The following is a 26,564-nucleotide window of genomic DNA, read 5'->3' as shown; positions in this document are numbered from 1 at the left end:
CATGTTCAAATATTAGAAATGTTGGCCCCGTACAGCTTACATACAAACTTACAACTCGAACTTTACACCAAACCTAAATATTTAAACCTCACTGTTATGTTCACCACTTATACCCTTTTTCAGGAACTTTCTGGGGAACAAAATAGTGGATTGGGAACTTATGTCTCTAAGAATCTGACCTTCAATCACATCTTCCCTTTCCTGAGCTGGGGTCCTACATTGTTTTCTTGGACCCGTTTCGTTTTTTTGTCAGTTCCTATTTTCTTCTAAGATTGACTGCGAGCTACAACACCTCGCTATCAAGTAATTGTGTTTCAGATTTTTCTTTGTGTCAAGAATGCATCACTGTTTGGCAATCCAGGCATTTTAAGGTTTCATAACTGAAAACAGTCTTCCAAGCTACTATACAGCAACCAATCTTTGGTCATGTTACAGGTTAAATAACTTACTTGGAACTGAATGTCACTGTACCTATAACAAAAAATTATATATAATTGTGGTTCACTTACAGCTTAATTAGAGTATCCATGCTGTGAGTATACATTCTAGCAAGAGAGCTGGCATCAAAGTTTTACCGGTTTGTTTCTGTCTTGATCAACCAATCACTTATTCCATAATCATCTTGTGCATATATCTGCATCTGCTTTATTTGATTTTTCTCACAAAGTATTTCTGCTGTATTCTCCAAACATCTGCGGAATTTGTATCACATAATTACTCACGCATAACAGGGTTTGTGTGGTGAGTAAACGTCTGCATCCTCATGTGAGCGCGCATGTCGCCCAGCAGGCTTCTCTAACATATGCTGGACAATCAGCGTGTGCAACCCCTTCAGTGTGAATCCCAACACTCCCCTGCATTCAGCAGCTCTCCAGGGGGTGATCCTCTGATTGCCGCTTCTTGCCAAGACACTCAGTAGGTTGGAGTATGGGTTTTTGTCTGATGACACTTGCACTGATCAGGGATCTGCTCTGCCACCAGGAGGTCCCTGCATGGCACTGCACCAGACAAAACTGTCCTACCTGCCTCCTTCTCTTTCTATATGTATTTAATTTACTTTCTGTCTGTTTCTGTCTCTTTTCTTTCTCTCTGGTCCTGCTGTCACTGTCATTCTCTCTCCCTCCCTTTTTCCCTCTATCTCACTTTCTCCTCACAAGATGCGTCACGGTGTTTAGACTAATTGACAGCACCTCTTGGGCATGACACAAATAGAGGCTCAATTTACAAGTCAAATATGTTAAGGAGCGGTGGAAGAGAGCCAGGCAGAGCTGTGCAGCAGCAGGAAGCGGGTGAAAGTGGTGAACGGGTGGAGCGGGTTTGGGGGTACAAGATGGCGAGCGGGGGCTTAAAATGGAGCATGGAGGGAGCTCGGGAAAAGTAAGGGAACACAAGTGTGTTCAAATGTTTGTTTGACTGTGTGGCTGCTTGTTGAAGTTTGCTATCCCAAGTGTGTTATTGCTGGCATGTATGAGAGTGCTTGTGTCAGCATGAACACGTGGGTGGCTTGCTGCATGCATGTGCAAGTAAGTATGTACAGCCACAAAAGTGTATTTTTATACAGTAGGCAGCATGGGTGTGGCCGTGCATGTGTCTATAATATATAGGGACATGAGCATTAGTGTGTGTGTGTGTGTGTGTGTGTGTGTATATGAGAGAGTATGAGAGTGGTTGTCACTGCAGAGAAAAATCCAGACTGCGGAGCAGAGAGGAGGATGATGGATGAACAGGTAGCTGCCTCCAAACGTCCGCTACTGGAATGAAGCCATACAAACACACCACACTTACCTATCAATCTGGCTGTCAGCAGATAACACTGCCTGACACACATGCAGTACTCACTCCCACCAAGTGCGTGAAAGAGAGAGGAAAGCGGCAGAAAGAGCGAGGGGTTGAGGAACAAAAGAGGGAGAGATGTCAGGGAGGGTGGAGACAAACGTGGAGCGGGATTGCGAAATCACTCAGCTTCTGAGAGGGCTCGCATGTTGATGAGTGTGTCTGTGAGTGTACCCTCCAGCATCCATCCCCTACTATTTTTGCCTAGTTGCCATAGCAACCATCATCCTTACGCTCGTGTGCCTGTGTTTGGGGAATGTAAAGTCAATGTCGAGGCTTGCAGAAACTGCATTGTCCATACCTCAAGGCTGCGCTCCCCCGCCTCGGCTCTGAGTTCTGTGGTGAAAGCTAAAATGACTCTCACAAGCACAATTCACCCATAATCCCCCCCTCACCTCAACACCCAACCCCCTACCAGCCTTAGATAATCATTCAGAGTTTGAGATTATTCATGGCCTCAGTAATGTGGAACAAATTAAGGACACATAGAATGACTAGGTGCTCATTAAGGGCTATTCCAGATAGGGCTCCATTATAGAACGCTCTAATTAAACTGCCTTGGCATTGACGCAGCATCCAAAGACGCTTCAGCTCTATCACGCAAGCAGGAACCACTCATTACCATCCTGCCCTCTCTCTGGACTAATGAATGTGTGTGTGTGTGTGTGTGTGTGTGTGTGCATGTGTACGCGCGTGCATGAGCGGAACCAATTTGTGCTGCAGACCTGCCTGGCCAAGAAAGAAGATGTTAATGTTTGCTGTGACATCAGTATTGCAGCTAAAACACATAAATAGCTGCACACACATTAAAACTTGAAGCTAGTGTAATGACTTCAAATTAATTTAAGGTTACAGCGCTTGGGAACAGTCAACAGTAAGTGGTAAGGCTGGGATTCTATGTGTGCAGGTGCATACAGGTAAGTGTATGTGTATGTTTTTAAAGCTCCACTAATCTGTATTTTTTTCAATATACAATACATCAAATGACCTTGCTCAGTGTTAATAACACACAGATAATTATAAGGTAGCTGATCTAATCTGCAGAGCTTTTAGGGCCAAGAGTGGGTGAATGCGTCTGGCTGTTGACTGGAGCTGGGAGTGCAGCCTCATGTGTTGAGGTTTGGATGGAATGGAGCAGAACATCACACGAGATGTGTGGGGGGGCCTGAAGACCATCTCAGGACATGGACTGAGTGGAGCCAGAGGATCAGCTGAAGGTGACCAGTGTTGGGCAAGTGAGTTAAACCTGTTTTTCAACCCCACCCCCTCTGCCACTCATCCTCTCCCCTCTTTACACATCTCCAGGCCAGCAGACACTACCACCATCACCATCTTCACCATCACCTCCCATCACCCCCTTGTCTTTACAATACTCCACACCAGCCCCCCCATCCCCTACTGTCCTCCCCTTTCCCCTCCTCACCCCCACCTCTTACATCGGACCGGGTGAGGAGAGAAATGAGGCGGCTGGAGAGCAGGAAAGTTGCATGACCAGACAGGATCAGCCCCAGACTGCTTAGGGACTGTGCTGACCAGCTCTGTGAGTACTGTGAGAATCATGCTTTTGACTTCTCAAGCGCATTCCACACAATTCAACGGGTGCTGCAGAGAGGGAAGCTGGAGAGAGCAGGAGTGGATGGACACTTGGCAGCTTGGATCACTGACTACCTCACCAACATGCCACAGTATGTGAGACTGCGTAACTGTGTGTCTGAGGTGGTGGTCTGCAGTACGGGGACCCCCTGTGGACTGGTGTGAGTACAACCACCAGCTTAAACACCAGTAAAACGAAGGAGATGGTGATTGACTTCAGTAGAAGGACATTACCACATACACTGGTGAACATCCAGGTGAGACCAGACAGTGAGATAGTGGACAGTTTTTAATATCTGGGTGTTTACCTCAACAATAAATTGAACTGGTCACATAACACCAATACCCTGTACAGGAATGGTCAAAGTCGCCTCCACCTTCTGAGGAGACTGAGGTTCTTTGGAGTGTGCAGGACATTTTATGACTCTGTGGTAGCCTCTATTATTCACTATGCTGTGGTCTGTTGGGGACCTGCCATTTCCCTGCTGTGGGATCAATAAAGTTAGGGCTAACCCTAACCCATCTTATCTTAATGAATGGACAAGCAATGTGACTTCCGCGATGATATCAATCAGGCCAGCGTGAAAATTTTCACTGCAGTTTCACAGTAAGTCAACCAAATTTTACCAGCAGCTGTCACATTTGACTCAGCAGCTGTTCCCTTTGTACCCATTAAAGGGAGTGTAGAAGCACTGCAATCCATCAAGGCAACTGTGACACATCTTATTTTTTTTTAACACAGGGAAGCAGCACCCTGTGGAGCTACTTGGTTATCCCGGGAATCCTGTTAACCAGCTGCATGCTGCCAGTTCTCTTCACCTGAAAACCAGACAAGTGAAGGTTCAGCCTGTTTGCTTAAAATCAAACTGGATTAAGCTCCTTCACCAGAGCAGACTGACAAAACCAGAAACCAATGTAACTCTGTAGCTTAATGCAATTTCTGTCGTGATCAGCGTTAAAGCGATTTCTATCATCCTTTGCTACCATAAACACCAACTAATGCAACTTTAAATATACATGTGGCTTACATTCCAGCATGTGTTTGTAATCATGTAGGTGCACACGTGAGTGTGTTAATGTGTTTCTGTGCACACATACACTATGTGTGAATACCTGCAGGGGTGTTATTACACAAATGTGACAGTATTGTATTTACAATTACAACATTTACAACAATTAGTGTGAATGCACAGTTATGTATTTCTGTGCATGGTGTGTGCTAGCATACATTTAGGGGTTAGTGAGGCCATGATGTGTCACTCCTCATCCTCAGCACCCATCACTGAGGATGTATTTGCTTGTATGCACATGTGGGTTTTCAAGTTGGCATTATGTGTGCTTGTGACTCACATTACTGCAGACAGAGAGAAGATGTAATGGCTTCAGCGAACACTTCTGTATTTTTCAGGATGGCCTCAATAAAAGGACATGAGTGAATAAAATGAAAATGCATCAGTAGCATGAGCAGGAGGGAATGAGGATAATAAAAGGCTAAATGGCACTGGATCGGGATGCACTCTGGACTGCTGCACTGCTTTGCTTTTCCAGTGTGGGGTTATTTATCCCAGCATTTCACAGAGCTCAAGCCAGAGTAAGATCTTTGCAGCCAAAATGTTTTTCAGTCTAAATTCATCCATTTGAAGGTGTAGTTGACTGTTGCTCATTACTGGCCCAGAATGTTTCATTATTAGATGGTATTTTCTGACAACCAGTTTAATCAAGATTATGGATGCTGAATTTATTTATTTTTTTTAAATTATCACTAACACACTTATTTGTCAATTTAAGACTTATGGTTTTAATTTGTGCTTTAATTTATTTATTTTTACCCCTATGTAATAACTGTAAGTCATTCGGCATTTAAACATTTGAAGTGATGATATCAAACATCAGTTATGTCCAAGATTTTTTTCCCCCCAATGTAACCTTGATAAGATGCTTTCCCTTTGATTCTGATTATAAAATCAGACCTGATAATATGTTTGAGTTTTCAGGCTCACCTTTAATCTTAAGTCAGAAGTAAAAACCTGCATTATTACTTTAGCTGCATTTTAATACATGAAAAACATTCTGGGTTACACTGTTTTGAAATGTTTTCATAAAAAAATGTTCATATTATCTGCATTCTGGAGCTGCTTCAAAAATAATACGTTCTTTTAATACCTTGGTATTGCTTGAAGAAAATACATATTGTGCATCCCTACTACTGCTTTCAAGATTACGATGAGAGGAGGAGAAAACATGAATTAATAATATTATATCTTATATCTTACATTATCTATAACATGTTACAACAAGCACATGAGCTTCTGTCAGTTCCTTCAATTCTGCATTTTTATTGTGCGTTCTCTTTGCTCTTTAGATTACATTATTGTTAGATACATTTTGAAATGTTTTATATATCATGTGGTTTCAGTTTATATCCAAGTAATGCAGGAGTGTTACTGATACAGTGAAATTCAAAGTTGTGAATATATTTAGGCTAATATATTTATAGGTGACAGCTGAACTTCAGGAAGTCCTTTCCTTCCTATAATTTTATGATGGCTTTTGTCAAACTGTCCGATAAAAGTCTCAAAATCCCACAAACCGTCACTTAACAGTCAGCCTGTGAAACTTCTTACCACCAACTACGACACCTCTTGGCATCACAGTTAGCACATCATTAGCTGTGTATGTAAATGTAAATCATGTTAAATGCAAACTCATTACACGTTTCAACGTTTCAACACGTTTTCAGATAGATAGATAAATACTTTATTGATTCCGAGAGAAATTCAAGATATCTATCTATCTATCTATTTATCTATCTATCATGATCTATCTAGTGACGGCACGGTGGTGCAGTGGTTAGCACTGTCGTCTCATAGCAAGAGGGTTCCAGGTTTGAATCCCGGTCTGGGCCCTTCTATGTGGAGTTTGCATGCGTGGGTTTTCTCCGGGTACTCCGGCTTCCTCCCACAATACCAAAAACATGCACATTAGGTCAATTGGCTTCTCTACATTGCCCCTAGGTGTGAGTGTGAGAGTGTGTGGTTGTCTGTCTTTGTGTGTTGGCCCTGCGATTGACTGGCGACCAGTCCAGGGTGAACCCCGCCTCTCGCCCGTAGTCAGCTGAGATAGGCTCCAGCTCCCCCGCGACCCTGATGGATAAGCGATATAGAAAATGGATGGATGGATGATCTATCTATCTATCATGATGCCAGCCAACCTTAAGTTCAACTACATTGCACAACTTTCGGAAGTAAAATAACTCAGCTCTGTTTAACACTAAACAACATCATCACTGTTAAAAGTGTGGCTTTCATTTTGCACTTGCCTGTCATGTGTTGTGAAATCAACATAACGACAACATCACGCTCAGGTCTCCCGGGGTCTCATTCACTCAAACATTTGATTATCACCTGCTCCTATCACCTACCAAAAGACGCAAACATGCGCGATTCACATGCTAAGAAACTGCTTCATTAGAACCTGCATTTCATCAGCAACACCTCTCAAATTGTGAATTTCTCACACGACTATAGAATATATACCTCCACCAGCTGTAAAGCTACCATCAACGTGACAGAGAACACTTATTAGGGCTGCTCAGACATAATTAAGCTCACTGGAATTAAAATTACGTTTGCTTTTTACTGACTGTTTCACTGGACGCTAATGACTCTCCTGACATAGACAGATCTGAGCTTTATTAGTGATCTGTCTAACGAGAAAAATATCGCCATTCTGCTGTCACATCACAGCCATCATACAGTCTCAAAGAGGTACAGGACGAGACAATACACTCAGTAATGACTCATAAATCTCCTATCAAAAGCTCCTATAAAATTTTCATCGGAATACACTGAAACCTTGAGCATGACAGCATTCGAACGTTAAATGCTGATTAAAATACGAACATAAATTGCACATAAATGCATTCCAGGGGGACTTTGCTACCTACAGTGTTATTAAAGCCTGCTTAGATACAGTCGATTCGGGCCACCACTAACAAATGTTTTTATTATCCATTAATCTGCTTATTATTTTCACTATTAATTAATAAACCTTTGTGTCTATAAAATGTAAAAGGCTCTAGCTTTATTAATTAATTTAACTTCATTTCTGCCCCAAATGATTACACTAAAATAATGAATGTGTGTCTCAGGTGCAGTTCAATTGTAAGCAAATGTATTTTTACATATAGGGATACTGGCTCTGGTGCAGCTTTAAAGCACTTAAGTGCTTGCACTGCTAGTAGCAGACCTACCAAACGTAAGCTGGGATAGGATCCTGCTCCCTGAAACAGTGTGCAGTGTGTGCAGGTTTACAAAACAGATGATTGATACTAGCAGAAGCAGAAAAGCCACAGCTCCACAGCTGTGATTATTATTTCAAGTCACATAAGTGAGATACAACAGTATTGGCTGCCGGCTTTTTGTATGCATTCAGTTACGCGATCGACAGAAGAACAGCCTAAGCTGCTCTATTGTAAACTATTCTGAAGTGTAAAAAGAGGAGACAATGATGAGAAGGAGGAAGTACTGCAGAGCAAGAAGGTAAACAACATCGGCAAACAGTAAGTACAGAGGTGGGTCCTCTCACAAAGTCTATACATCCAGCCAACATGTCAACCAATCTGTCATCTCCTAAGCAGAATGAATGGACTTCCTGAAATTCATTTGGATACAAAATGAGGCAGCAGCAAAGAAACCCTGATCAGTCATCATTTTCCCCCTGAACTCAGGACAGGCTATGAACTGCTCTTAAGAATACCTTTTCTTAAGGCTGACTGTGTACTCTGTACGTCCGTTACTGTTCAAATGTTCTCAAATCCTCAGGAGCAGAGTCTCAGGGAGCAAACTTAATGCACTGTCAGCTCTCTGCAGCAGTTCAGACTGCTGGTGGTCATAAGATCACCATGTTCCTCATTTTTAGACATTGTTTTAGACGTTCTTTTTAGTATTGGAAGATTCTGAATCAGATATTTCATTCCTTTTTTTCTTTTTTTTTCATTTTCTTTTACCTCCATCATGTGCAATACTTTTAGTCATTTACTGTTAGTCACTCAATATGCATAAGAAATTGTTATTTATGCAGAGCTTTGTAGTTCTAGTTAGGTAGATGCTATTTATGTTTATTTTTATATTTCTTATATTTTTTATGCTTAGCAGCTTAAATATTTCTCATCCTGTAACTCTTATCCCAGTGCTGTTCTCCTACCCTGTTGTTGTAACGCTGCAATTCCCCCTTTGTGGGACAAATAAAGGTTTTCTTATCTTATCTTATCTTATGCAATAATTAGAGCACACCTAGTGTCCAGCGTGGTTGAGTCATTTTTTTTATCTGTCATCTTATGGAGTTACACTGGTGCTACATGTGCCTTCACAGCCTACAGTGTGAAGGAAAGTGTAGCTGCTGACATGCAGTAGCCAATGAGATTTATCCCCCGCTGTTGGGGACTTCTCAAGCTAAATTAGCAGCAAATAGCTGCTGTCTCAGCCCGTTTTTCGTCGCAACAATGAAGCATGTAATTGTTCTGTACACATGCACGAAGGCCAACTGCAATATTTACTGTGCAAACACTTCTCCCTCTCAAGTCTTTCATGCGTGCAGGCACATTTATTCAGGGCTCTGTTATCGGGTGCCACAAAACAGGCAGGCTTTTACGCAGTGTTGTGCCGTGTAATTGTTTGTGCACTACTGGCATGCTCTTCTCAGTGCTATCTCAGACATGCTCCCATTGAAGCGGGTTAGTTGTGAAATTATATGTGAGGACCAATGATTTTATTTTATTTTATTTTTTTTTTTTTTTTGGAATGCAACCATATTGGCCTGTCAAAGCCAGCCAAGAACAATGACCAATTTGTCACCGAGTCAGGAGAAACAAGTTCAGATGATTTGCAAATTTAATCTTTGATAATTAAGAGGCCACCCCCTGCAAATATCACCACCTCAGAATGTCTGAAGAAAGCCTTTCTAATGAGTGCTTGCGAATCCCATTACAATAGTGGGAATTATTGGGATTCAAAACAACATTTTCATGCTTCCTTTCTTCTTGCCTTGATATTCACTCTGTTATGATAAGCAGTGAAGACTGTGTAATATTTTAATTCTGCATATATTTCCATAAAGACCTTTTGTCTGTAATTTCCATGATCTCAATCTGTCAGTCAGCCCTCCCCAGGTACGTGTGCAGCTCTCTGTGCTGGGAGGACCAGCTCTCCCTAAAAACATCATTAGTCAAGCCCACCGTGCAAAGCTATTTCTAACAGCAGCTCATCAAAGGGGCTCCAGATGAGGGAGGAACAGGAAACACACCTCTGACCTAATGCACTGTTCATATACAATTCCCAGCCGCTTTGAGATGGGAAACCACAGCAGCAAAATGGGAGGCAACAGTGATAATTAATAGAATAGATTAGTGGCCCCGTGCGATTGATCATGTGCTGCGTTAACTGTCCCTCGGAGCTGGCTGTGCACTTACACATTGCCCTCTGGTGGTTACATCTGCACAAACGTAACTGACTGAATATTCCGTCCAGTCTGATAAATAGATGTAGGGATCAATTTGTCTTTGTAGAATCAGATCACAGCTATCATATGTCAGATCACAGTACCAGCCCATCTGTAGCCTCAGTCACAAATGGCTTGCTGGCAGGGTCTTGCCAAATATGTCACGCTGGTTGAAACAAGAAGTTATGGCAAATTTCTAAGTCAATAGGAGAGCTGGTTAGCTGTCAGCTGTAAGTGTGTTTGGCCAAGGGAGGTAACAGCTAGCAGAGCTTAACACACAACACAACTGAGGAGTTAAACGGTGCTAAACGGTGACCTGCAGTTTAAAGTGAGAATACAAGTTAACAGTAAATAAATGTGCTGAAATATTTCAGCCAACTACAGTTTGGAGTTACAGACACTTCATATCCACATGCTTTACATTTTATCAAACTTTATTTCCTCAACAGTTCAGACACATTTTATTATACCACTAATAACAACTGTAGATGACAAAATAAAGAAAGAATATTTTTTGGTGATTGGTGACAAGCTGATACTGCTTCCAGCAACCAGTGATTTATACAGATTTATACAGTAAAACAGGGCAAACACATTCAACTGGTGGCTAAGTACTGGTCCAATATTAATGAAAAAATGAGCTCTGTTACCCCTGGCCTCATTATTACAGCACTGTGGACATCTTTGTTCCAGTGTCAATTTGCCGTAACCCAGTCTTATCAGACTACTGGCACTTTTCCTGCTCTGGCTTATCCTTTGAAAGGACTTTGTGTAATTTGCCTGTCTTTCAGAAAGCAACTTTCAACTGTGGATTGGAGTGCCATTTATATATTTTTTGCACAGCAGGGCTTGATACCACGTGCAACAACAGCTGGACAAGGCAGAAGGCCACTTAAGGGAATTCTTTTTGGGTCATTGTCAGAGTGCCTTTCAGCTTTCTCTGCTGAATAATTCTCCACACACCTATGTTTCAAACTCGCTCTTTTAAGTTGAAATCAAATCTCAATCTGAGTGCCATACTGCTCACATACTGAACATACATATGTTCGAATCCTGAGTCACTTGGTTAATTCACTCCGTCCTAAAAATAACCAAGTTTCACGAATCCCCCACCTCTTCATTCTTTCTTCACTCATTCTAAGAAGTTGTTAGCAAAAAAAACTGCTGCAACAAGTGGCATAAATTACATGGATTAGTAGCGGTTGGTACTATGGTAAATAAATCAATGTTAGGGTGAACACTTGCTTTAAGGTTAGGCTGAGGTTAGGGTTAAGTTAAGATAAGGGTTAGGATTAGCTAAGTAATGTTTATTGTTATGGTTAGGTGGTGGTTAAGCCTGTGTGTGTGTGTGTATAGATAGATAGATAGATAGATAGATAGATAGATAGATAGATAGATAGATAGATAGATATGCCTGTGTACAGATATATTGTATAATCCATTCCCAACTGCACCAATATTCTTCTGCAGATATTTTTTTGCTACAACTTGGACTTCATTGATTGTTCTATCATTGCAGGTTTCCAGACCGTACAGCTCCAGACTGGTTCATGGTTCACAGCTTGGATGAGGTTAGGATGTTTGTTTACATTGCTTTTCCACCCAAAAGTACCACTTCTTTTTTGCCAAAACTCGCTTTATTGGTTCATCCATCCTCAGAACACTGCTCACTGTGAAAAATCCAGGACAAAAAGCTTTTTGCTGAATGATTTTCTTTCTGTGGCTGCAGATTTGTCACATTGATATCTGTATTGTGATCTTGCAGTGGGCTTTGCAGAACAACCTGTCCTAAATTGCAAAGCACTGGTGCTGGATTTCCTCCATTTGTTCTTGAGCCTTTGCAGAGGTCGGTGTAGCCATCTCTAGCCTTTTTGAGATTCAGCAGGGTCAGGACGTGTCACCGACATGTTGGCTCCATTTACTTGCTTTCGTAGTCCTAAAGGTAGATGTGCGGTCTCACACGTAAACACAAAATATCTTTATTAATCTTCATTTATCATAACTAAGTTTGTAATGGCAATGATCAAGATGCAGCAATTTAGGTAATATTTAAGGTTCCATGGACCTTTTTACAACTATATGTGTTCACTAATAGCAGATCTGTTTTTATTCACATTGCGTGGGGTGATTTAGTTCACACTTAGGCCAAGTTTATCCCTTCCTCTATTATCTTGTATCTGTACTCATTTTCAGACTGAAAATTAACAGCTTAAGAGCTGACGAATCCCCAAATGAGACATATACAAGTGCCCAAAACACTTATCATCTTTACAAATTCATAGCATAATGAACATCTAAAACACTCTTCTTGATGGCTTCAAAAATCAAGTTTAATCACATCTTGAGGAAACATCAGGGTTTGTTCCTTTTTATTATATTTTTGCTTCTCTGCTAGACAAATTGTTTCACTTCAAAGGCAGCTGAGCAGAGAGAAATGTGGGGAGACACAGAGAACTTCATTCTCACACTTCATTAACATTGATAAGACATTCTCTTCTGGGGAACAGAAGACCCTGACTTGTGGGAGCCAGATTTGATTACCGAATTGAGCCGACAATTAGAACATCTGATGCTCAGCTCTGTATGTAGAGATGATGCTGAATGTGATCTCTTGAGATGTAAAGCAAAAAAGAGTTAACAACAAACATGTATGAGTCCTGAGTGCCTTGGTTGATTCATTCGCCTTCTAAAAATAACCAAAATCCCCCTCTTCATTAACCTGGATCTGTTGAGTACTTGGCTATGCTTGCTGCTAACAACCCATATAAATACAAAATTATAAACTGCGTCATTCATTATTTCTTTATAATCTACCCCATTGGTTCTAAGTAGTTGTTAGCAAAAAAGAAAACTGTAACAAGTAGCATAAATTACATGGATTAGCAGTGTTTGCTACCTTATTCATCGTCAGGGGACTCAGGGACACAACAGAGTCTGGTTAGAAGAACTTCCTGCATACCCGATCCTGATCAGTTGGATCAGGCTGTAAACGAGAGCCAATGTAAAATGTAAATGTAAAACAGTCTGTTTTATGGTGATGGAGATATTGCCTGCACTCTTGATCGATTTTATTTATCCCCTTCGGGCATAAATAAAAGAATTCTGATTCTGATTCTGATTTCTCAGTTAGGTTCTTGGAGAGGACGGCACGGTGGTGCAGTGGTTAGCACTGTCGCCTCATAGCAAGAGGGTTCCAGGTTCGAATCCCGGTCTGGGCCCTTCTATGTGGAGTTTGCATGTTCTCCCTGTGCCTGCGTGGGTTTTCTCCGGGTACTCCGACTTCCTCCAACAATACCAAAAACATGCACATTAGGTTAATTGGCTCTAAATTGCCCCTAGGTGTGAGTGTGAGAATGTGTGGTTGTCTGTGTGTTGGCCCTGCGATTGACTGGCGACCAGTCCAGGGTGAACCTCGCCTCTCACCCGTAGTCAGCTGGGATAGGCTCCAGCTCCCCTGCGACCCTGATGGATAAGTGGTATAGAAAATGGATGGATGGATGGATGGTTCTTGGTGATACTGACTCAAGTGACTCAATTGGATCAGCATATTGAGCGATCCAGAGTGTGTAAGTTTATTTTGGATATGGGAAACTTAATAAAGAATTTGTTGAAATAACAAGAAAGTAGTAAATATGAATATGTTCAACAAAAAAGTCAGCAGGATAATTAAAGGGACAGTTCACCCCCTAATCAAAAATACATATTTCTCCTGTTACATGGAAAGCTATTTATCAGCTGCAGAGACGTCTGCCTTCTCTCTAATGTAAAGGAAGTAGGTGGCACTTTGCTAGTGATTGGATCTCAACATAGATATTTAACTATAAAAATATAAATATAAGTGTAAAAATGTGTAAATCCATCCATCCATTTTCTATACCGCTTATCAATGTGTAAATCAAATGAGTAATTTGTAGTGATGAACCTACAGAAAATGTTTAACGTTATATGTTTGAAGTTGAAATTGAAATCAATGCAGCTCACTCTACTCACTCCTGTGCACAAAAAGGCTACTTTTTGACACCACTTTTTCCACTGGTTTGCATTGCATTTTCATTTTAATATTTTATATGTATAATAGAGTTCTTTTTATTTTCAGTGTGGGTACGTTCATTTAAGAGTACATAAAATTTATAGAAAGCTTATATAAAGCTTATAGAATTTACCCCTTATTCTGAACATAATACATAAAAACAGAATAGAATATATACAACATTAATTATATGAGTAATGTATTTAAATAGACCACATAAAAAAAAAAAAAATTACTTAGTGCTCAGTGTGAAGGTACTGCAGAGTCACACCACTGGGCTTTTAAGACTTTCATTCACAGTGTCCATGGCAACAAGAGCCTTGGAGACTTGTGCCAGGGTAGAGGAGGGTCAGCCGTTGCATAGTTTCTCCATCAAATCCTTGCTGATGCTGCTGATTCCCCATTCTCTATGTTATCCAGTTGACTGACAGTCTTGATGAGAAGGGAGAGAGAGTTGTAGTAAAGTGTGTTGCTGTGTCTCAGCGTGTCCACCCACCCTACACTCCCCCCCTCCGGCACCCCATGTTGTTTCTCTCAATCTTCAAACAGATTTATGTTTGAGATGATGACCTCTCTCTGGAGAAACTTCATATTTGATGTTAACTTGCTGCTGAGCTGGACAGGCTGTGATTTCCTCTGAGCTCTTTTCAATTTCTGACGTCCCAGTGTAAAGTGCTTAAATAAACAAGGAATATCATATCAGACATACTCACAGTCTAAATGCATAGAAATATAGTTACGCTTAAATGATATCTTAGTAACTGAAAGACTTTAAGGAGTCCCTCGTGTGCTTCAGAGTGTCCTCAACAAAATGACTAACAGCTTAATTCTACGGTTATTTAATTCTCCAGAAAGTTATCCTGATATTAAGCTTCACCATCACAATCTCCCCATTTGAGAAAAACAAAAGATTAGATGGAGGTCTAAAGGGTTTAATGTGGGCTGCAGAGAAGGATCTTCTTGAGGGTTGGTTATCTATTCCGCTGTATGAGACCTTCTCCTCACTCACACACTGCAAGAGACAAAACTTCTTGTCTGACAAGAAACCAAGTGTACATGCATTCATGGGTCTGCACGATTGGCCTAAAATTTATGTTGTTTAGGAACAAAGACCCACGCCAGGTGCTGTCATCTGTCATGTAGCAGCAGGTCTCAGAAATAGAAAATACACACACATACATATTCAGAGCTATTACTTCCACTGAGCCATCATTCCATTTTATGGACCATAAATGATGTGCAAAGATGTCTTAATATGGTAACTACAGAATGTTTCCTCCCACCTCTATGGCAGGATTGAATGTTAAAGGGAGATGCCAAGTGGAGGGCAACGGTCACATCTGCCCCCTAGAGCTGAAAGACTAGACAGGACACATGCAGGTCTTTTTTTTTTTTTTCTGTGACTAGTTGAGGACTTTAAGCTGGTAGGTCCACCACTCCAGTTCAAAGGTAAATATCCTAGGAAGCTGATGGGTTGCCATGAAAGCTCACATTGTGCACAGAGGATGAATCATTATTACTTTGGTAATCCCCTAACTTTTTCTTTGCCATCATGACCAGGTTGACATTTCTCATTCACAGTGAAATAAAAGAGGATAAATTGCCATTTTGATCAAGACTAACTAATTATCAAGAAAAAATATGTACACAAAGGCAATTTCCTTTTGCTTATGAAGATTATGTGATATGATCAAAAGCTCCAGAGCAGCCATTGAATTGGTACATTATATTCTTCTCTCATTTTCAAAGTGAAACATAGACTCTTGAAGAAAAACTAAAAAGCTCAATCACAAATCACAAAAAAATATTTTTGTCATACCTAACAGTATAATATCGGAACTTTCCCTTGTGATCACAGAATAATTAATGTTGAGATCATGATATAATTGCTTGGCACCACAAGAAAACAAAACAAGGGAGATAATTACATGCATGGGCTTCCATAGCTGATGACAAATATGACACTGAAAGGTTTTATACACTCCTAATTGGTGCTTAAGAAGGCAGGGAGTCAAAAAACTGCATGAAGATAACAATTACCAAATATAATTAGACAATTACAATCAATCAGCTCAACTTGCAAAAAGTAAACAATTTCATGTTCAGTTTTTATAATTTTATAGACTGCTAAAGCAACAAGGACTAATCATGAAAGTCTTTATTGTTGCAGCACCAAATTCTGCTGTTCCACCTTTTTCCGATATAATAATAATGTAAATGATGTGCAAAGATGCTAATTGCCCCCTGGGGACAAATAAAGTGCTTTGAATTATATGAATTGAAAAGGTCACAAACAAGTTAGGAGTGTTACATTTTATTTGGTCTCATCTGTTTTTGAGCTTTTTCCATTGTTTTTCTTTTTTTCCACAGGTTAAAACCCATTATAATAGTCAAGAGAAATAAAAACATTTTCACATACTGTATACAGAAATAGTCCTCTTGACACACAACAATAAAAACAGTTGATTAGGCCCAGCCCAGTGCGAGATTTCACAAAAATGCAACAATAACGACTTTTCAAAGCCTGACGACCGCCAAACCTCTAACTCGCATGAGCAGAGACAGTTCTGAGAGAGATGTAAAAATGGCTGCCAGGGCAATGCAACAATTTCGCTATCACATCGCCTGGGTTGTAATAAAACACAAAACAGACACGGAAATGAATCTGGAACAATTACAATAAAAGCAAATAGATACAAAGACAGAGAGTAGATGAACTTTGTTCCCCACATCTAGGTAGTGACAAAATCCTTTTCTCTGCCAAGCAGTTTTATGCACATAAAAAAAAAAAAATCAGTATGGGTGCCACAGGGGGGACATTAGACTTTTTAATTAGGTTTGGGATTTTGCTGCAATGTACACAAACAACAGGATTCCAAGCTCTATCAGGCAAATCTGCTGGATCTGTTGAATACTTGTGGAGGAATCATTGTAATACAGTTTTGGTCAAACTGAACAACTGGAATGTAAAGTTAATCTGCCTTGTGTGAAGCACCCATACAAACATCTTAAATACTCCAGTGAAAGCCTATAAAATGTTTTGTTCATGTGAAGCAATCAATCCACCATCCTAATGTAGACTGCGTCCATGGCCATCTAGTAAGAGAAATGATCCAGTGTAAAAAGATGGCCATTTATAAATATCCACCCCTCCCCCTTTATATAAATTTTGAAAATGTCCCTAGCTGGTTGGCTGAAGATGTCAGAAGGAAAAGCCTTTTACAGTACTGTGATGCTTTGAGTGGAAGAGATTTGACCAGTGAGTCATGAGGATTTGTACCATCCAAACCATTTCAAATTGCCTCTGTGGATCATTTAGAGTTCAGTTATTTAAACCCAAGCAAGAGCACCTGAAAGAGACCACGTTCTGTTAAGTCAAATCTTTTACCCTGAACTGTATTTGTCCCTTGGAGGTTGTTAATAAGGTTAAGTGTGAGCAGCGCTGATCCGGTGTCCATGTTTATCGTACAGAAACCAGGCATTTGAGTCATTTAGGCATTCATAAAATTTGTGAACATCAATTTGTTACATCGGCCATGTGGACAACGTCTGTAAGCACTGGCAACATTAAGCGTGTTTCTGATGACTTAAACGCTATTTCACACTCGTCTATTATTTTGAGCAATCCATTTGAACAATCCAGCTCTCTTCCCATGACAAATTCTAACAACGCTAGAAAGACTAAAATGTCCACGTTCCGTCACACCAAAATTTTTCGGACAAGATCAATTTATTTTACTGGAATCGGAGCCATGATTGGTCTACACTGAAAGTGAACAAAATTCATGCAGTTTTCCATGTTTGAAATTCGATGAACTTTGACATGCCAGTTAGTGCCATAGAGCAATTTAGGGTCAGCTTATCTTTTAGAAGACATTAGGGGTTAGCCAGCATAGCAACGGCCAGTTTCATCCAAATGAAATGATCATTATTATTATTATTATTATTATTAGCTTAGCTTAACTACATCGCTAACCCTCCTGTACATGATATGGGTTGCTCTCTCTTGTCTTGGGCTTTATACCTGGACAACAATAATTCATTTTGCAGTTTCTATATTTTAGACACAAAAGCTGTTTACTCAGCCAAGTGCACTCATTCGACACTCTAGAAACAGAAATTTATAGATTGAATGACTTCCATTCAGAGCAGATCACAAGGTAATGGAGTGTCAATAGCTAGACAGAACAATAATCATGACCATGGGGCTGTCGAGCAATGGGCAGGGTGGGGAGTGTGTGGGCCTTGGACTTAATGACCTCATAGATAAAATCCATGTTCATTTTCCAAACAGCGCGCCAGCCTTCTCTGAGAGCCGTCACGGTGGTCCTGGAAACCAATTGGTCCTCCTTTCACGACTCTCATTCATTCAGTTTTCGTTGTTAGAGAAAAAGAGGACAGCAGATGGTGACCTTGGATGCACAGACTGAAAAGAATTAGGAATAATATTCACACTTTGGGAGACCGAGAATTAGCTTACACACCTGCCAGCCCCTCTTGCAGACATGGCTTTTGTGCACATCCCTGTTGGGATGTGCAATTCCTGTACAGACAATGAAAGGTCATATTTGATCATTTAGTCTTGGCCTGTTAGTGCCAAACAAAGGCCTGGGCAGGTGTTTCAGTTTAATATGAGCCAGAAAGAGCAATAATGTGTCTCTGGCACTGATGGCTAAGTGTGAGACAGCTGAAACGAGGATGATAACCAGGTATATATTTGTAACCTCCACTTAATTGTACATAAGCAAGCAAGGGCAGCAAAGGTCAGTGGGGTGAAAGCTGCTGAAATGCCAGGCCATCTTTTTTTGTGGTTTCAGAATTTACTCCTGTGCTGACCCGGCAAGGCAAGATTTCATCAATAAAAATAACTGCCATGCATGTTGAGCCTGATTTTTCCCTCCATACTTGTTGAATCGTGCTTCAGTTTCCCCAGTAACAATGAAGGAGAGAAAATATGATTTTAGTGGCTTCAGTACTTTAAGAAATACAGCCCTCTCCTGACTTAACTTACCGACTTCCATAAAGTCAAACACCGGAAGTGGCTATATTTACATGCACACTGTTGAATAATAAATATGGGGTGATAGCTAAGTTCAAACATTCAGTCTATTTAATGGGATTAACATTTTTTGACATGTTTTTGAATCAAATCTCACTAAAGCAACTGCAGTGTGTTCAGCTAAGCTTGCTAGTCATGCAGTCCCATTGAAATGAAAAATAAAGGAGTTGAAAAATTAAACAGCCTAAATCTGAAATAGAAGTATTAAGGTTTAAATTTCTATTAACACAATTCAATGGACATTGCTTTTAATTGACGTTTTCTGTTATAATGTTGTTGTTTGTCAGTTTTGGGGCTCCATACTGCACAACAGCCAAAACCAAATGACCCACCAGCATCCTGAGTGTGACAAACATAAATCAGATCTGAATAATAAGGGGATGCAAGGCATTTATATGACAATTAATACAGATGAATCAGGGGCCTAATCAGGGCAAATCAGGTCATCAGTATGCATGTAAACATGTCTACTGTTAACAAAGAAGAAATTAAACTTTAACAGTGCCTGTCACCCCCAATGGGTGGTTGCATTAGATAACTTTTATTCATGCAATGTATTGACCATTTGCCACTCACTGCTTAAGAGCAATGGTCTGAGCTTGAACTTTGAATTTATATCATCAAATCATGTCCGCTCCCGGCCACTGCAGCGCTTGGAAGAAGATCACCGGTGGCCAGATATCGGTCTTTTCTGCAGAGAATTCACTTCCATTCTCCCTGTCAGTTTGCGCTCGGGACGTTGATTTGCAATGACGGGTGGGGCAATGCCTGGAAGAGCAGAGTGTCACAAACAACTCATCAGGACTTTCTTATTGGAGTGTATGCTGTCAGCTCCAGCATACGAGTGGCAGTTTTGGTTCCTAAATCTGACAGCCAAAACCAAAAATTAGACATCCATGTCCACAAAAGACTTCCTAAAATGTGTCTTTTTTTTTTTTTTTTTTTTTTTATTCCCTCTACCCCCAAAATAGAGTTCTTTCAGATTTAGGACACACCTTAAGAGCCAAGGTAGGAATGTTTGCTTTATGGAAAAACTAAGCACACAAGTATTCCATGGTAGCTCTGTGTACAGGTTTGCAGTAGGAATACTTCCTGCCACTTCAAATGAATCACTTCAACAGGAAACGGATTCCCACTCTGACTATTTGCAACAAATGAATCACATCTGAAAAGTACAGTGACTCCTGTTATTTCAAGTAATATTTCATGAAGTCCGTCCCTCAACGTGCACAAGCTTAATAGAGAATGGCAGGTAATGCTTTTCAACATCGTGTTTGAGGGAAAATTAAAGTGCAACACCAAGCGAACAAACAGAGAAGGCATGAGTGGCAGGCTGAAGTGGATACTTGACACGCACACAGAATTTGTGACAGAAATAATCTGCCAGACGCTTCAATCATCTCCATTTCCTTCATCCATCTTTTCTCCTCACAGAGCTCTGTTGACAGTAGCAGCTATCTGAGCCTAATGACTATCAGAGGATAGCTTTTGTGGCTTTAGGTGTTGACACGATGAGATGAGGCAATAACTCGTCACTTGTCACATCTGTACAATGTTGGAGAAGAGGACCAGTGAGAAAAGGAAGGTAGGGAAGACTGCTGACTGAGACAAGAAGACATCCAACAAAGATCCACATGCTCATGTCCAAGTGATGGTAGGCGAGTTGTTTGATTGGACCTCAGGTCAGCATAAAACAACTGTTAAGGCAACCTAATGCTAATAATAAGCCTAACAGTTGGCTTATTCGCTTGCTTGAAAGTAGCCAGTTTTCTAATGATAGGCAGTTAACTAACATTTAACAGTTCGACCAACTGAATTATCTGTATCCATATCCATCAGAATGAACAGAGTATAAACCTGAAGAGGATTTTCTTTCACTACAAGTACTGATATTGACACATTTTACTCAGATGATCCTCATACTCGCTCTTGCTCTAAGTAAATTATCTGTACCAGATACTCATTTCAGCCAACAATGCACTTTACCACATATTTACCTGTGGCCATTCAGAACAGCTATGTCAACACTTCTACCCATAGCTGTGTTTGGACATGGAACTATAGAATTATACAGTAAAACTCTTGTTTCAATTTCAAACAAATTTGGTTACCTCTAAAAATGAGAACTAAATGGACTTCTTTTCACCTGATAAAACCTGACTGCTACTGAATTGAATGCTCTGCAGTGTCAGGACAAAATTGCCCTCAAGAAAACTTTCAAGAGAAGAAGGGTGCAAAGGAGTGGGAGGAAGACTAAAGAAAAAGAATCCTTGTCGGTGAAGATTTCATCTGGTCAGCAGCTAAGCAGCCAGTGGCAACAAAGAGAGAAAGGGGGAAAAGCGAGGAAAGACAGCTTAAAAAAAAGGGGGGGGCACAGCTTAAATCAAAATGTAAGCTACTGAAGGAAGGAACTCGACACCTTGCAAAGAGAACGCAGGGCATTTTCATATTGTCGGGGCAAATTAATTAACCAAATATCTGAACGCTTTGTTAATGCTCTCTGCTCTTATCAAGAGGCTAATTATCACTATCAGCCTCCTCTGTTCATCAGTAGGATTATTAGGCTAATCACAAAGCTCTCCCCTTTGGAGACGAGGTTTATACTCTTTATCACAAAGAAGCCGCCATTGTCTTCCAATGACATGGTGTCAGTGATGAACCCAATCAGTATTTGTACCTCCTAATGCTCAGCAAAGACATGGGTAACAGGACAAGTTTGTGGGTCTCTTTCAGTTGCTTACATGCTTGACGTATGCCAATTATGTAAATAGACCACATGCTTAAGAATCAGCTGAATGCAATTTAAAAACAAACAAAAAAAACTTGGAAACTGTTATGCATCATCAGTCTATGATATCTGACACATTGCAGAATTATCGGTAATTATTTACATTTATTTCCACTTTCCTTCAACCTGCCTCAAGTCATACATTTCCCAGGATGCTTTGTGGGAAAACCTGAGAAAAAGTGCCAGAATGAGTTATATTTACTATGGAAAACAGAGTTGACTGTGAACCTAAAGTCAAAGTTGGTCAGTTGCTGCTCCAGTGTATTCTGAGACAGCTGTTGGTGGACAAAATTATATTTCAGCATCTCTGCAATGAATTTCTCTCTGATTTATCACTCGGTGTCAAACTTCTCTGCTGTATGTGTTCTAGAAGTATCTCAACACGACATTATAGCCCTACCCGATCTTTTTAACAGTGTTAAAATGGTTCAGGATGGATTTTTAATGAACCCGAGGCAACAAGAGTTTACGAGCCCTGCTACTTTAGTCTTGCAATGCCAGCCAACATTTCATCAGCTCGAGCCTTAAGTCTGAAATACATATGCGGAGATTTGATTGAGAATGTAATCAATAAATGTCCCGATGCAAGTTCCCCTTCATCAACTCTTCAACTGTTGCTTAACTTAGCATATAAAGAAGAAAAATATAGGCAATGAGCAAGTCTGACTCTTTTCAAAGGTAACAAAATCCACCTACCAGGATATCTATAGCACGCTTTATACTGTCCACAAAGAAAAACCTACAGTGGGTACATGCCAGGCTATTTCCTGGCAAGGAGAAGTGATTTCTTGGAGTATCCACTGGTTGTCTGACCACACTGCTGTGATGAAAGAACTCCAAGAAGTCACTGCTATTAAACAAATGAGATATAATACAGTCTTCATGGGGGCTCCAGCTACATACTGAACAGACTGAGATAAGAGTGGTAAACAGCTCTTTGGTGTGGGGAAAATGTATCATGATTTTTCATGGCCTATTACTGAGTCAAATATTTTTAGAAAGTAAATTTGATGGATCATCTCAAGAGAGATTTAAGATATTTAGACAACAAAAAAAAGGTTTCCTAAGAAGAAGGGACTAATGGGGAGTTCGTCCAATGAGGTCAAAAAGAGAAGTGTTAAACATGTGGCCCGAACAGTGCGAAATAGTTGGCTGGCTCTGCAAGGCTAGTACTACTCTGTCTGACTGTACAAATAATCTAATCAATGAAGCTTTCTTATCGACATAATGTAGAATTTGCAAATATTAAAATAAGTATTTGGTGGAACCTTCTCACAGCGCCAGACAGGTGGTGATAAGAAAATCTGGATAGTTTATAAAAGATAACCTCAAAAAAGTATATCAAAGTTATGTTTAAATACTGTGATTGTCTCAGCTTTCTCTGTGCTGTCCAGTGTGGCAAAGCCCACCCATCTGGCACTCCATGGAGGTAAAAACCATTCATTTGCAAACAGTCTTTGTCCTAGCCCTTACACTGTCACAGTTGCATTCTTTGGCATCTGAAGGGAATGCAGAGGGCTCCCCCGTCTTGTTTCCTGTGCTGTGTCGCCTGCCAACTAAATGAATTTGTCCAATCCCTGGCATTTCCCAGGGAATGTGACTGGAATGTTATCTGCTTCCAAGAGGAATGCCTGGGTCATGATTTTGTCTTGCTTTTCATGAGTGGCCTCGAATAGCCACCCTGAGTGCTTTCTCCCATAATTTAACAGGCAGACGCTGTTTAAAAAAACAAAAACAGTAAGCTTTCCTTGAACAATGAGTCTAGACATACATGCACACACTCACGCACGCACATGCAGACATTTTCTTCCACAGACACGCTAAGCTAATTTTCATACTTAAGCCAAAATCATAGCATCTTCCCTATGCACCAGATTAACCATTCAAGGAACCTTGAAAAGATATATATATTAAAAACACTTCACGAAATAAGGCACTCCAATTTTCCATTGTCCTGAATGCTTTCAGTCTGCAGAGAGGTAGAGGCAGATGAAGCTGTGCAAGTCGCCTTATCCACCTCTGCATTGTCACAATGCTTCAAAGGTAGGGGGAAGATGAAAGCAGGTGATATGAGCAGTCTGATAGAATCTGGAGATGGGACTATAGATCTGTGTTCTGCTCCTTCAAAGGCATAGAAAAACAGAGACAGAGAAAGAGAGAGAAAGAAATGGGCACCAGCTATTGGTTCAAAGGCAGCTATCCCACAATTCAATGTACCACCTTTCACTGGCTTCCTGGATTCCAAAGCAGCAGGCTGGTGTATAAATAAGACCTGCGATCATTAAGGCTCCCATAGGGGGAAACCTCCCTCAGTGGGTCGAGTCATGGGTGTGCGTTATTTCAAAGATTCCAAATCCTTGTTAAAAAGTAGGACATAGTAGTGGAAAGGGCCCTGGACTGTGTTCCCATGATTAAAACTGCAGCTTTGTCACAGGTTTAGAACCTGTCATCTCTGAGTGGCGTTGGGGACTTGAAAGGCTTAAGCCCGAGTGTCCTGCGGGGGTGAGCTCTCTCTTTGGTGCCATCCAGGGGCTTGTTGCAAGCCGCCCAGCCCAGGTCAATGAGGGGGGAGTCGGCCGGGTTGAGGGGCATTATACGGAACGAGGGCAGCGTGGGTGAGCCGTTAGTGGAGCACGGGGCAGAACGGGAGGTGGGAAAGGGAGCTGAGAAAGGGTCAAAGGGTGAAGCCGTGTCTGAGCCACTTGAGGGGTCAGCCTTGAGGGTGAATGGGTCACACTCAGGTGAGGGGAAGGGGTCACAGTTGTGGAAAGGGTTGGTAGGGGAGGGCTGGAAGCCCAGAAGGTTGCTGTCCGAGCGGTTTGGGCTGCGAACACCACCCGAGTTCCCACTGCCAGCTGAGATGAAGCTCCAGGGATCGATGCGGGGCCGGATGGGGGAGGGGCGGGGACGGGGGATAACGTTGACCTCCAAGCGGCGTGTTTTGGGGTTCCAGAGGGCAGGGTTGGGGTGGAGAGAATAGGGTACTGAGGGCTTATCATCAGAATCCTGTGTGTCTTGGCATAAGGGCAGGTCCAAAACTAGAAAAAACAGAAAGAGGAAATATGAAACAAAGACACAATACAAAAGAATATTCAACATATTAAACCTCTTCATCATCCTGCCCTTCACTTTCTTGCTCAAGGAGGCTTTAATTGTTAATCTGCAAGTTACATTCAAACTACTGTAGCGCTGCCCTGGTCTTCTTTTATGCACTCCTCTTCAATCTGAAATGCATTTGCTTTCTAATACTTTGCAAAACACATCAACCTGTACGAAGGAAATGTTCTAAACAAGAAACATGAAAGTGGTACATGGTTGTTGCAACAGGAAATGAAACAATCACAACCACAAAATGTTGATGCAACTACTCTAAAATGGGTAAAATACAGCAATATGTAACTAGCTCACAGAGCTCTGATGGCAGCAAACAGTGTAAATTAGCACTGACGTGAACATTAAACTCAGAATAAATGATCTTGAATGAACATTTGCCACTTCCAAATGTAATGTGTCTACCAAATGACATTATTTACATCAACAGCAGTCCTCCTAGGCTGCTAAGCTATTCAAGCTGACAAGGAAGAGCAATCAGGAGTCACATGAGAGCAGACCAAAAAAAAAAAAAAAAAGAAGAAAAAAAGAAAAGCGAAGGAATCCTCTGCGTTTATCTTTCCTTCAAACACACATTCACCACCAGTAACCTTGTGGCAGCCTGTCTATGCATCTGAGTCATTACAGTCAATAAACATAACAAGATGTTTAGCTAAAACACTTGCGGTTTAATTATGTGTGTTTTTTGTTTTTTGGGGGGGGTTTTTTTGCCTCTGCGCACCCAATGTAATGAGCGCATGCGGTTTGTGAGATTACGGTTGTTAGCAGCGGAACAGGCGAGGCATGTTTCCTCAGTACCTGGGGGCAGAGCTGTAAGAACTTCTCTGTGGAGAATCCAAGGCTTTGTGAGTGAAATGGACCAGATGAAGAGTGTGAAATGTTACCATAGGGTACTCTTAAAGCCCTCGTAAAGCCCACTCATAAACAACCAATACCCACGCCTCCATCATCACGGCTCGAAACTGTGTCAGTGCTTCTAAGAAATGCATATTAGGATTTGGGAAAAACATGAATGTAGTGAAAATGAAAGTGTTGCTGATATGCAGATAATGTTGGTTAGCATGACTCTTACATGATTTAAAACAAAAGTATAAATATGCCCCATAAGAACATTTTCACATGTAATTTTGAGGTGGAAAATTAATGCTAATCCCTCTTGAATGTGATTTTTGTTCATGTGTCACATGTGCATTCTTTCCACATGGCACACAAGCATACATCTGACATGCCTCCATATGAAAATCTGATCAAACTTGAGAGGAAATACACCAAGATGCACACTCCAGCCAAAGAGAAATAAGCAGGTGAACTAAAGACACTGCAATGATGTCAAAAATAAAATATTGGAACCCAGCCCTTTCTGTCTGCATGACCTCAGCCCGTGCTGCTGGATGGTTTGCGTTCATCTTCAACTTCACAATAAAAGAAAACTCTGACTTGAAAAGGTAAAAGAACAGAGGATTGGATGCTAGCTTTGCTTAGCAAGTATTAACAGTGAAGTATGGAGGGCCAGCTGTTACCTGAGATATGCAAATAGCTGAAGACAAGCTTTGATGTAAATGAAAAGGCTTGTGCCGCACTGAAGCTTCCCTTGTGCCAGAAAGATCTTGCTAAAAAAGGCACAATAATAATTCTAAAAGTACTGTAAGGGA

At 40.9% G+C, this 26,564-nt stretch overlaps 1 protein-coding gene across 1 annotated transcript in view; it reads right to left on the bottom strand.

The window, feature by feature from the left end:
• Positions 1 to 16,252: 16,252 nt before the first annotated feature.
• LOC124054226 (mitogen-activated protein kinase kinase kinase 11) overlaps positions 16,253 to 26,564 on the bottom strand; it is a 45,208-nt gene continuing 34,896 nt past the window's right edge. The window contains exon 10 of the mRNA XM_046379946.1: positions 16,253 to 24,839. Within this exon, the coding sequence (XP_046235902.1) occupies positions 24,238 to 24,839 (602 nt within the window). The 3' untranslated portion in view covers positions 16,253 to 24,237. The remainder of the gene's footprint in view (positions 24,840 to 26,564) is intronic.

Source organism: Scatophagus argus, chromosome 23 (assembly GCF_020382885.2).
Source record: "Scatophagus argus isolate fScaArg1 chromosome 23, fScaArg1.pri, whole genome shotgun sequence".
In the NCBI taxonomy this organism is placed as follows: domain Eukaryota; kingdom Metazoa; phylum Chordata; class Actinopteri; family Scatophagidae; genus Scatophagus; species Scatophagus argus.
This window is presented reverse-complemented; position numbering and strand designations above follow the sequence as displayed.